A 13,874-nucleotide genomic window follows, 5' to 3' on the forward strand; every position below is an offset into this window, starting at 1 on the left:
TAGGAAATTGGTAGTAAAGTGGTGTGGTCCACACCAATTAAGTACAATTTTTTTACCCAAAAAGGAAAATGAAGCTATTGGAGTGGGACGAAGAGAATACTAGAAAAGACTCGTGTTGATCTGACCAAAATTTGGAATCAAATCATTACATTGAGCTTTTAACAGAATTTTACCATCAAATAGCAATTGCAGATATTCTTTTTCAAAAGTGAAAAATCCTATATGTGAGTGCGATGAAGTGTAACAATATTTTTCAACTCGTAAAATACTAGAATATAGAGGGGGAAGAGCACATGATTCTTGAAATTCATGATGATATCGGAAAATTTTGTTCGAAATGCATCTTGATATCGAATGTATATCCCATTATATAAAGTTAAACAAAATTATGAAATATATGGTAATATTGACTATATATAAGACATTCAAGGAATAGTAGAAAGTTAAATTGTTGATCAACTTGGACTATGTATATGTGGAATTTTTAGCTTTGATAATTGATACATGGAATTAATAGAACATATTTAGATCGGTCACTTACATGCATCATACACAGTAAATTAAGCAAAATAACCAAAGGAAGAAAAGTATCAAAATGAAATTCAAAACATTCGTTTCAAATGAGATTTTTTATTTAAAATGAGAATGGAAAACATTCTCAACCATTGAATCATGAAATTTACGGTGCATGCATCATTTTAATGAATGAATATAATGCACCATGTGAGTTCGAATCCTAGAGGGAGATTTTTTTTTTTTTTTTATCTTTTTTTATTTTTTCGAGTACAGTTAATTGCACATCGGATGCAATAACTTTACACGCCAATGCAATGTTCTCTATTCTCATTTTAAATTATATTTTTCACTATAACTAACCTTTATATATTTATATATATAGGATGTAATTCGAGTAAAACATCCTTTTAAACTATTAATTTTTGTGAATCATTTTTTATTTTGAACCCGTATTCTGATCCGAATCGTATAAATAACACTATTTTTGGTGCGGATCAATTCGATTGTATGGTACAACCGGTTGAATCCAAGTTTGTGTTTACATTAATGTGTTTGTGATAGTTCCGTATTTTGTACCTGTTTTGCATATACATTCATATGCAACGACGCTGCTTCTCGAAGCCAAAAAATTTCCCAAAAATTTATTGGTCGTTTGGTCTTATTGTGCATCACTTCCTCTTCTTACTTCATTGATTTTCTCCCAACCACTTGCATGTTTTTATTTTGGAAGTGAGATTTTTTCTGTTAGAAATATTCAGAAATAAGTAACAGAATTTAATTTTTTTATGACTTTTTTTATATCAAATTTACTACTAGGATTTATGTAAGTTTAAATTTTTTTTTTGATTTGGGGGAGTTGGGGAGGGGGAGCAGTGGGGCTTGAACCCGAGACCTCATTGTTCACACACAGGAGATCGCACCGCTTGGTGTCCCCTTGGGGACTATGTAAGTTTAATTAAAAAATATACTTAAGTAACGAAAAAATTAATGGACATGTTAAATTCGATATTATTGACAATGAAATTCTACCTAATAGTTATCCTATCATGCGAGGATAATGCCACTACTTTGGACTTGAGAATAGAATAATCACAAAGAAGACAATCATTTGAATATTTTGGACTCAAATCGTGGAATTATTGTTCTTGAATAATTGATAGCATGATCTAATTTAATTCCACATACTATACTTTCAAATCAAATCAAATATTTGACTATGTGAAATCAAGAATTAAATTGAAATGTAAATACTCGAATGTGATGTTAAAAGTAATACTCCATTAAGATAAAAACATGTTGAATCTATTTATTTTCTTGTGAGGCAACATTTTAGACCATAAAATTAAATTTATCCCAACGGATTAGGGATGACAACAAGGTGGGTTCGATGTGGGGATTACTTTTACACCCTCGTACCCGTCTCAAAATATTACCCCCATATCCGTCTTAATACCTATTTAAATCGGGACGGATTAGGGGCGGGGATTACCCAGTGAGGAAGGGTACTCGTCGGATATCCACCAATTTAATTATTTATTTATTTTGTAAGATTTTCTTATACAAGTATTTTATCTATTCCATCTAGGGCTGTAAAATCGGGTTGCGGGTATCGGGTATACCCTCACCCGTCCCGATACCCACGCGGGTATTGGGTACCCGATACCCACAAATTTAAAGAGGGTCGGGTGCAGGTATCATATCCTCAAAAATCGCGGGTAGAGGGTACCCGTGGGTATACCCGCGGGTACCCGCATTACCCGCAAATAATATTAAAAAATTAAAATTAAATAATTTTATTTAGAAATTTTAGGAATTAACTCCCAAAAACTACAAGCCCTAATTTTATTTCATGACTTTCTACACTATTAATTTCATTTTGAAACTGCCTCTAGTACTATTACTTTATTATTGACTTTGTATTTATTAGACTGTTGGATTGATCTTTGATTTAGCGTTTGAACTTGAATTTTGATCGTTGTGCTTGTTTGTCAGCTGTTTATTTATTATTTATTATGTCGATTCAATAATCGTGAATCAACCAAATGTTGGGAACGAATTGACAAAGAAAATTGAAGATTGAAAAACTTAAAAACAAGAACAACACAATTTACGTGGTTCGGATATAATATCCTACATCCACGGACGAAACAAGATGAATCCCTTTATTTCACTTTTAGGAGAAGATTACAGACTTCAAGATTGAAGAAGAAGACAGCCTTCAGCTGATAATTCTCTCTACCCCTCGCTGCTGTTTTCACTCACCAAAAACCCCAGCCAAGATTCGAAAAATGCAAAGTGTAAATGATAGCAGCCAATCCTGCGTAAATCTCATGCAAACAACATAACAAACCTTTAACTAATCTTTTCACATAAGTCCCTCTAGTAGAACTTATTTACTGACTAGTCCTTTAGTTATAGAAGTAGCACAAGTAAGGTCATTCACTCTACAAATCTCCACCTTGATCGAAACTGTGATCTTCATGCTTTCGTGTACTTCAAACTTCAGCCTTTGATACTTCACTCAAGCTGCCTTTCAAGCAACTTGATTAGCTCTATACAGTGATTAAACTTTGATGTTGGCAAAGGCTTTGTCAACATATCAGCCGCATTCTCCTTGGTTGAAACCTTGACAATCTTCACTACACCTTTACTAACCACATCTCTCACGAAATGGTGTCGCACATCAATGTGCTTCGATCTTTCATGAAAAACTTGGTGCTTGGATAAGTGTATAGCACTCTGGCTATCACACCTTACTTCCACAGCTTCCTGCTCCACACCAAATTCTGCTAAAATTCCTTTCAACCAGATTGCCTCCTTTATGACCTCAGTAATAGCCAAGTATTCTGCCTCAGTTGTAGACAATGCTACAACTGATTGCTGCATCGACTTCCAGCTGATTGCTGAGCCATTCAAAATAAAAACATACCTTGACTGAGATTTCCTAGAATCCATGTTAGCAGCATAATCAGAATCTACATAACCAAGTAGAGAACTTCCCTTTTGTAGCTGTACTTGCTGAAACAGAATTCCACACTTTGCTGTTCCCTTTAGATACCTTAAGATCCACTTCAAACCTGACCAGTGCTCCTTTCCCGGCTCTGCCATGAACCTACTCATAACACTTATTGCATGAGCTAGGTCTGGCCTTGTGCAAATCATGTTATACATGATTGAACCCACAATGCTGGAATATGGAATATTTTCCATAAACCTCCTGTCATCATCAGTTTTTGGCTTTTGAGCAACTGTGAACTTGAAATGTTGAGCAAGAGGTACCTTTACTTCCCTTGAATCAGCCATGTGAAATTTCCTTAAAACTTTCATGATATAGTCTGTTTGAACAAGCCATAGACTGTTGCTTCCTCTATCTCTAATCAGATCCATTCCAAGTATCCTTCTTGCTTCACCTAGATCCTTCATTTCAAACTCATTTTTCAATTCAGCTTTTAACCTCTGAATCTCTGCTTTATCCTTGCTTGCAACCAACATATCATCAACATACAAAAGTAAGTAAGTCAATTCTGATTTCTGATTTCTTCTTAGGTAAACGCAGCTGTCATATTTCGATTTTTGAAAACCAATCTTCATCATATATTTGTCAAATCTGAGATACCATTGTCTTGATGCATGCTTTAATCCATATAATGACTTTTTCAGCATGCAAACCTTCTTTTCATTTCCAGGCAGTATAAAACCCTCTGGTCGCACCATAAAAAAATTTTCTTCCAAATCACCATGCAAAAATGCTGTCTTCACATCCAACTGTTGAAGTTCCAGTCCTTCTTGCACTACTATAGACAATAACACTCTAATGGAGGTGTGTTTAACCACAGGTGAAAACACTTCGTTGAAATCAATGCCTTCCCTTTGAGTGAACCCTTTGGCGACTAGTCGTGCTTTGAATCTGATAGAACCATCAACCTCAATTTTTTTCTTGAAAATCCATTTACAGCCTATGCATTTTTGGCTCTTAGGTTTATCAACTAGTTCCCATGTTGCATTCTTCATTAGAGAGTCAATTTCTTCATTCATTGCCTCTATCCACTGATTTCTTTCTGGACCATTCATAGCCTCTTTATAATTCTTAGGCTCAGTGTATTCAACATCTTCTGCAACATTTAATGCAAATGAAATGAGGTCTGCTTCTGCATATCTACTAGGTGGCCTGATCTGCCTTCTGCTTCTGTCTCTAGCAAGAAGATAATCTGCAAGATTATCAGCTTCATCTTCACTTAGATGCTCAATATCAGGTGTATGATCTGGCCCATTCTCTGAATTTGCAGCAGCATCTTGACTTTCAGATAGCTCCACCTGCACTTGAGTACTCTTCATATTTTGAATTTCCCTGTCAGGTGTCTTTAAGAAAGGCATTACATCCTCTCTAAAAGTAACATCTCTACTTATCACAGCCTTTTGCTTCCCTTGCTCTATACACCAGAGCTTATAACCCTTTACTCCTCTGGGGTATCCTATGAATATGCACTTTAGAGCCCTTGGCTCTAACTTGTCCTGTCTTATGTGTGCATATGCTAGGCATCCAAAGGTTCTGAGATGTCCATATTTAGGTGCTCTACCAGACCACATCTCCTCTGGAGTCTTAAAACCTATGGCAGAAGAGGGGCTTCTATTTATCAGATAGCATGCTGTTGTTGCTGCATCACCCCAGAACTTCTTAGGCACTCCACTCACTGCAAACATGGATCTTATTCTCTCAAGAATGGTCCTATTCATCATCTCTATAATTCCATTTTGCTGAGGATTAGCTGGAACTATTTTGTGCCTCTTTATTCCTTTATTTGCACAAAATTTCTGGAACTCATCTGAGAGAAATTCCAATCCATTGTCAGTTCTCAAGTATTTGAGCTTGACATCAGTTTCTGTTCTCACCTCATTATACCATTCATTGAACTTGGCAAAAGTATCCGACTTTTGCTTCAGTACATATAGCCACAACTTCCTTGAATAATGGTCAATGAGTGAGAAATACCATCTTCCACCACCTATGGTTTCAGTCTTTGAAGGACCCCACAGATCTGCATGTACATACTCAAGAGGACCCTTGACTTGCATCTGACTTTTAGGGAATGGCAGCTTACAACTCTTTCCCAATATGCAGCCATCACAAGCTTTAATTGAAAAAGATTGGTGATGTTGTAGCAGCCCTTGTTTCAATAGTTCATTTAAGCCTTTTTCTCCCATATGTCCCATTCTTTCATGCCACAATAGTGATTTATCAGCAACATTGATTTCAGATTCTCCAACTACTGTGGTTGCTTCCAGATAATAGAGACTCCTGTGTCTGCTCCCCTTCATGACACATTTTGAACCCTTCATCACATGGAGTGTTCCATGATCTGAGTAGTAAGAGAAGCCCTTTGATTCGAGTTGACCAAGTGATACCAGATTTCTTTTCAAATCTGGAATATATCTGACTTCCTGAAGAGTTCTTACAACTCCATCATGCATCTTCAATCTAATGCATCCCACTCCTTTCACAGGGCATATCTGATCATTGCCTAAAATGACTGAGCCTCCATTTCTGTACTGCAATTCAGTGAACCATTCCTTGTGTGGGCTCATATGGAAAGAACAAGCAGAGTCCAGCACCCAGTGATTTCCTATGGTATGATTAACCACATTGAGCATTTCTGCCTCCTCCACTTGATCTGCTGTAGCTGCAACTTCTTTATTTTCTCCTTGCTTTGCTTGTTTTCTCTTCCAAGCATAACAATCCTTTCTCAAGTGCTCGGGTTTTTTACAATGATAGCACTTCTTATCTGTGGAATCCTCTTTATCCTTCTGCTTTCCCTGGTTTGGTTTGTTCTGTTGCCCCTTTCCTTTCTTGAACTTTCCTGATTTAGCTTTCTTGACATTAAGGCTCTCTGCTTGAGAATCTTACCTTCCTTCAACTGATTTTTAAAGCTCCTTCGCTCTTAGTGCATTCAGAACCTCATTAAAAGTAATAGAGGTTTCTTTACCAAAAACCATAGCATCCTTAAGATGTTCATAGCTTTTAGGTAATGTATTCAGCAGGAGTATAGCCTTATCCTCGTCCTCAATTTTTCCATCAACATTTTCTAAATCATCTAGAGATTTATTAAATTCATCTAGCTGATCAATCGGGCTCTTATCTTCAGAGAATTTATATGAATAAAGCAACTGTTTCATATAAAGTCTATTTGCAACAGATTTTGTCATGTAGAGAGAGTGCAATTTGTTCCATACCTTCAACGCTGTATCTTCTTTTGCCACTTCTCTCAACACATTATCTCCCAAACAAAGAATGATGGTGATGTGTGCTCTTTGATCCATTTCTTCCATACTGAGCTTGCCAGTATCTTCTTCCTTCGGCTTCTCCTTCATTTTCTCTGCATCTAAGGCTGCTGAAACTCCTTGTTGGATGAGAATAGCTCTCATCTTGATCTTTCATAGGGTGAAGTCGTTCTTGCCATTGAACTTCTCCGCCTCGAATTTCACCGTCGACATCTCTGCCAGCGATCCAATTCCACCACCAATGAGCAGGCTCCGACGAAGTCAAGATTCAGCCGTGGATCCGTTCCCAATCAACGGTTCCCACAGACGGCGCCAAATGTCGATTCAATAATCGTGAATCAACCAAATGTTGGGAACGAATTGACAAAGAAAATTGAAGATTGAAAAACTTAAAAACAAGAACAACACAATTTACGTGGTTCGGATATAATATCCTACATCCACGGACGAAACAAGATGAATCCCTTCATTTCACTTTTAGGAGAAGATTACAGACTTCAAGATTGAAGAAGAAGACAGCCTTCAGCTGATAATTCTCTCTACCTCTCGCTACTGTTTTCACTCACCAAAAACCCCAGCCAATATTCGAAAAATGCAAAGTGTAAATGATAGCAGCCAATCCTGCGTAAATCTCATGCAAACAACATAACAAACCTTTAACTAATCTTTTCACATAAGTCCCTCTAGTAGAACTTATTTACTGACTAGTCCTTTAGTTATAGAAGTAGCACAAGTAAGGTCATTCACTCTACATATTCGTCACAGGTTTTATGGATAATCGATGAAATAGAAAGGATATTTTCAATTTTTTTGTGAAATACGGGACAAAATACTCTATTGCGGGACAAAATACCCTCCTGCGGGACCAAAAACCTGCAAAATTACAATAAAAAAAATTGCGGGACTGTGAGGGTACCCTCATACCCGCCGCGGGTATCCGCTGTGGGTATTCGGGTACCCGCAGCATGCAAGAAGGTTGGGTGAGGGTGGAGTTTTGGGCGTTTTTTGTCCTGCGGGTAGGATACCCGCGGGTACCCGAATTTACAGCCCTAATTCCATCAAACACATTAAAACTCAAAATAAATAATACTCCCTCCGTCCCAGGTCAATAAGCTCAGTTGTTTTCGGCACGGAGATTAAAAAACTTACTTTTTGATTGGTAAATGGTGTGGTCCACCAATTAAGTAATTAAGTGTTCCCTTATTTTTTCTTAATCTCATTTGATTACTTTGCTCATTTAAATGATCGAGAACTTAAAAGACTCAAACACAAAAGAAACTTTCAGCAACAAATAACTCAAAACACAAAGTGAAGATATAGTTTGGATCGAGAACTTGAAAGTTTGGATAATTCAACAGTTTATATCTTCACTTTAGTGTTCCCTTACTGTAATTTAAATTCAAAAGCGAAACTTTCAGCAACAAAAACTCAAACGCAAAAATTGCTCCAAGTAAATTTGCCATTTCACGAAATTAAGAAATCAACTAATCAAGCAACAAGAATTCATTTCACAAAATCAGCGAAAATCAATTGATAATTACCCATTTCACGAAAATTGCTAAGAACTCATTTACAGCAACAAATTAAGAACCCTAAATTCTATCCATTTCTCATTTCTCGTCCTTCTACCAAATCAAGAACCCTAATTCAAGAATTTAGAAATCAAACTCTGAGAAAGAAAATTTCAAATCTGCAAGAGTGGAGGATGAAGACAGAGGAGGCGGTACACACGGTGGAGGTGGACAAGAGTGGAGGGTGGAGACGGAGGAGGCGGTGGAGGGTGGAGACGGTGGCGGCTTGGCAGAGGTTCCGGGATCTGGAGGGGGAGAAGACCGCCATGGCCGGGAGAGGGAAAAAGGAGAGCGACGAAGGCGATGGAAATGGCGGTGGGGTTGTTAGTATGGATAGCTGCAGCGGCGCTCATTGTTGAGAGAGAGCAAGGTATAGGGTTTGTGAGATAGAGAAACTGAATCGAGAGATGAGGATGGTCGTGGTGGTGGTCGACGGTGAAGAGACGCCGGAGATAGAACGTGGGTGAGAAAGAAAGTGAAGACGAGAAGAGAGATGCAGGACATAAAGAAAAAAAAAGGAGAATGAATGTTTTAGGATTTTAATTAGGGGTTGTATATCCCCTTTAATTAAGTAGCTAACTATTTTAATTAGAGCCCTAATTATTTCTAAATAAAGTCTGGGTCTATTGGAGTGGGACATCCCAAAAAGAAAAACGAGCCTATTGAATGGGACGGAAAGATTAGTATTATTCGACATCACAAACAAACCTTAAATTTCACAATCAAAACTCAAATATATCTTCTAACATATAAAAATGCAATCGGGGCGGGTTCGGAGCGGGTACTTATACCCTCAAACCCAACCTAAGTATAAGTTTCATACCCGCCGTCGAAATTTCACCCCATATGGGGTGGGTACTCGAACCCGAGGGTATTAGTGCCATCTTTACGACGGATAACGATGCATTATTAGTTATTACGTCAAACAATGCATGGGGGAGGGGGGTCGAAGCCCTCTTCCAATTTTTGAGTTTTTTTTAAATAAATAAATAAATGTTATATATATATATAAATATGTACATAAATAAGAAATACAAAAAAAATATAATATATTATTTTAATAAATATAATATCCTATGTTAATTCCTTGACATTTACATTGATTTATTAAATTTATGTTATTTTTATCATATTTTTCTTTTTTAGTTAATTTTTAAATTTTTTAATGTTGAATTTGAGTCAATGCTCGCTTATTTTCTTAGAAGATGAAATATTTTTTTTAATGCATAAAGGTATGTCTTTATACGCTTTCTATGCATGTTACTTAATTGAATTGCGTTATTTATTATATTAAGTGACTGTTAAAAAATGCATGAAAATAAACTGTACAGAATACCTAAAAAGAAATTTATCGGGGGATCTCCTCCTGAATCTCCATGCAAATATTTTCAGACGCCGTAATTCAACAAATTCATTCTTCCTTTCTCCCCCCCCCCTCAATATTAAATTCTGGATCCACCCCTGATTATTTCGCTACAAACGAAATAATGAATTATTCCACCAAAACAACATTGCATTATTTAGTCTGACAATTTAAAAGTTTGTAGATCCTACATATTTTTATAAAATGGATATTTTTGATAGGGCAAATGGTTTTTAATACCCACTTCTATAATACATCTATCAAATATACCCACCTATATAAAACATCTATGAAAAATACCCACTTCATAGTAAAATACCATTCCTACCCTTATACTATATCTCTTTTAATACTTCATCTTATACATTAATCCGTGCTTTCAAAATTGGTATCAGAGCGGGTTTTTATAGAGAAATTATATTATATTTAATTTATTTTGTGATTAACCTATGTGTGGGAGGAGACTCCATAAAATTTTGTATGGATCCGGACGAATGTCCGAGATGTCTTGTATACAGGATTTCTCTCCAACATTTGGAGAGAGAAAACAGTCACCTAATGGGTGAATTATGAGTGTATTGACGATTCCTAGCGAATCACATTAACGAGGACGAAGAGATTGTTCGTGAGATTATTACGAACATACAGGGTTGTCTTGATGCCCTACTGGAGAATGCCGAAGCCAAGTCGGCAAATGAACGAGCCAGAGCCAACCTCCATCAATTACACATTTGATGGAACAGAAGGACAAGGCGGGAGCTGTCTACCCAAAGTACCAGCCTATCAAGCCGGATTCTTCCGTAAATATTGAATTATGGGAAATCCAAAAGACGGTGGAATACTATGGCAATAAGCTATATGATCTATCGCTGGAGATGAGCCGGATATCAATGAAACAAGAGGAAATGCTAATCCTCTTACATGATATCAAAAAAAGGGTGGAGGAGATCGAAAGGCGAAAACCATGTTCCGGAAAAATTCGGAATACATGGTCCAGAGAACCAACGTACCCTCTACCAGTCAATGCAGCACCCAAAAAGCTGCAGATAGAAGAAATAGCTCGGTTCTTGAGAGGGAAAAATCATGAATAATTTCAAAAGGATCGGACTGGAAGATCTACAAGAATTAGCAGAATCTTTTGTTAATTTAAATATGGTGGATCTGAAGATGAACCAAGGAGATTTCAAGCCCAAAGTCGAAATCCCACGAGAAGAGCCATCCACATCTTCCAGGAAGGCTGAAGTTCGTGACGAAGCAGGCAGCCTCCAACGAACCAGAAGACGACGCAGACTACAGGAAACTCCTGTAGGAAAGGCCATACTCGAGCCAATCCATCCATATGGGTTAGTCCTCAACATTGAAGAAGCAAGCTTCAAAAGTTGGGAATCACTCATTGATGAATGGGCATCGGCAATGAAGATCGTAATTGCCACCGTGGAGTATGATAAAAATGAATTTATCAAAATCTTCGAGGCGAGTTTTGCTGGAATGGCGAAACAGTTTTGGGACAACATCAAAACAAACGAGAAGAATGATCTGTTTGCCAAAGTTTCTCCGTGGGACATCCTTGAGAAGGCAACAGAGTATCTCAAAGTCCACTTTCTTGGAATGGGATTCTTTGAAGGTGCAGGAGAAGAAAAGCGTATCAAATACCAACAAGCACTCTACAGCTTGAAGTTGGTAGTTCTGGAGCCAAAAGCTCTCGACGAATTCTTACGCTTATATGCCTTATATACACATATGGGGCTAGTCGATGATCAGATCGCCATGGATCTCTTCTTTATGAAGTTTCCGAGTCCATGGAGAGAAATGTTCATCAATGATTACAAGTCACCAGGAGCATTCCCCCTCGATAGTACATCAAGGAGAATGTCCTATGTTCATAAGAAGCTGTCAGAATGGTGTCAGCAGGCGAAAGTCCAGAGAGATCTCAAGAAATTGAGAAAAATCAACCAAAGAACTCCTTTGATCTGCGACAATATTGATCTGCCAACCGAAATAGGTGGAGAATTATTGTATCAAAGGAAGAAGACAAAGAAACATAGGTTCCAACCCTATGGAAGAGAACCAAGAACCAGGCGAGGTTCTTGGAAACCCAGAACTATGTGGTCCAAGCAAAAGGCCCGATTCTATAAATCAGGCCAACGGAGCGGACCATCGAGGAGCCAGTTTTCATCTCAAAAGCGAATCCCGGTGAGAAAAAATTTCAGGCGTACCCATGCCAAATCAAATGAAAGTTTCAAAGATTGCAACTGTTGGACGTGCGGTGCAAAGGGGCATATTTCTACCAACTGCCCCGACAACGAGAAAAGAGGGATGAGGAGATTCGAATCCACACCGGATATCGAAGATGCCATCTACAACCAAGAACTGATGCCAGTATATCGGTTCGAAGATATATCATCTGATGAGAGTATATACGAGCAAGAAGAAGTCTTTAGTTCTGAAGATTCGGATACGAGTTATGGATCATCCGGAGACGAGTCAGACTAAGGAGAAGAACGAAGCCTTCCACTCTCAAAAGAAAGATCAAGAAGGATTTACTAGCCATTTCTTGATTCCCCAAAAGGAGGTGGTAGATAAGCTTGTGAAAAAGCTTAAAGACAAAACCATGGATGTACAGACATTCCAAGGGTTTTCAGGCGGAAGAATGAATCAAGTCATACAAAGCTTGAGTCCATTCAAAAGGAAGCATCATGTCTATTTCGGCACTACAAGTCGAGAATTGACGCTTCCAATAGAGATAACAAACAACCAGGTGGAGATCCAATTAGTCCCAGCCGAAGATGTGCGGAGGGATCTCAGAAAAATGAAGCCAGAAGTCGCTAAAACGATGAAATTGATTCATATTGGAGCAATCCAATTGGTGATCAAGTCTGGACTCAAACCAGGGACGGATACTCCAATTGATGTTGCCTTCTGTGAGAAAAGGGTCACAGACACAAAAGATTCAGTATTGGGAGCCTTTTCAGGCAATCTGTACACTAAGAAGATTATAGCCGAATTATATCCACAGATCGCTTATAATCTTCAAGATTCATCCTTCAGTCGAGCCCTGACACTCTACTAGGACTTCAAAAGGAAGGATCTGGTGACGGGAGGAAATAGGCCATACTCGATCACATATCAAGTATCATATGCCCTATCAAATTCCCACCACACGGATTTATTTCTGGGAAAGGATTTTATTGAGGTCCCTGAAATATTCAAAGAAGTAGCCAAGGCAATGAGCCTTGACCGAGTCGAAATTCCAAAAATTGGGGAGATCGACATCCAAGTTGGAGATAAGCAGGTGCTAGAACATAATCAAAGTCTTAGATTGTGAGCACCAAGGCTATCATTCCAAGGAGATAGGCTGACTTCAAGGCCTTTAGAAAGAAGCTTCTCTCATTCCTACGAGAGAAGGGCGATCCAGGAAACATCAGCTCTAGGCATAAGAGTGAAACTCAAATGCCCCGAAGGATGGAGAAATGTTTCCACAGAAATCGATACAACTGAAAGAAAAAATCAATTTCCTTGTAATACGTTGTATTATTTGGATAATCCAGAAAGCGGTCGATATATTGGAATTCTGGAGATTGGACGCTTTGAAATCAAAATCGAAGGCAAAGCCGGACAAGAAGCAGACGTCCTAATCTTAGGGTGAAATTTCCTTGACAATTACCAACCATGGTCAAGGAAAGCAAGTGGAGTGGAGATCACAATGGGCGGAAAGCGGTTGCTGATCCAATGACAAGTCCATTCTCGATATACATCTCTGTGGGATGTTATACGAGAAATTCAAAGTAGAATATTTTGCTGCTTATGTCGATTCAGGAGCAGGAATCTGTACGGCAAAAAGAGGAGTCTTTCCAACAGAAGTTGAAGAAGAACTGCCTCGAATTGCGGGAAGGGATTTCTCCAAGAAAATCTTACTCCTATCAAAGGGAGTAAAACAGAAATATTGATCGGCAGAGCGGGCCAAACACCTTGGTACAAGGTCAAGACTCCACCCATCTATTTCCATGATACCGGAGCAGATATATTATTCGGAAATAATTTTCTGCAAACCTTCAAGAGGTATACCCAGGACAATGAAGCCAGGAGGCTAGTGTTCACAACCAATTGTGACCACAAGATCATTGTGCAAAGGCTCGAATGAGCTTATA

General features: G+C 38.2%; 1 protein-coding gene across 1 annotated transcript; it reads left to right on the top strand.

The window, feature by feature from the left end:
- Positions 1-12,190: 12,190 nt before the first annotated feature.
- LOC130994436 (uncharacterized) lies at positions 12,191-12,796 on the top strand. The gene has a single exon (XM_057919478.1). The coding sequence runs from the start codon at positions 12,191-12,193 to the stop codon at positions 12,794-12,796; it is 606 nt and encodes a 201-aa protein (XP_057775461.1).
- The last annotated feature ends 1,078 nt before the right edge of the window (positions 12,797-13,874 follow it).

Source organism: Salvia miltiorrhiza, chromosome 7 (genome assembly GCF_028751815.1).
Source record: "Salvia miltiorrhiza cultivar Shanhuang (shh) chromosome 7, IMPLAD_Smil_shh, whole genome shotgun sequence".
NCBI classification, from domain to species: domain Eukaryota; kingdom Viridiplantae; phylum Streptophyta; class Magnoliopsida; order Lamiales; family Lamiaceae; genus Salvia; species Salvia miltiorrhiza.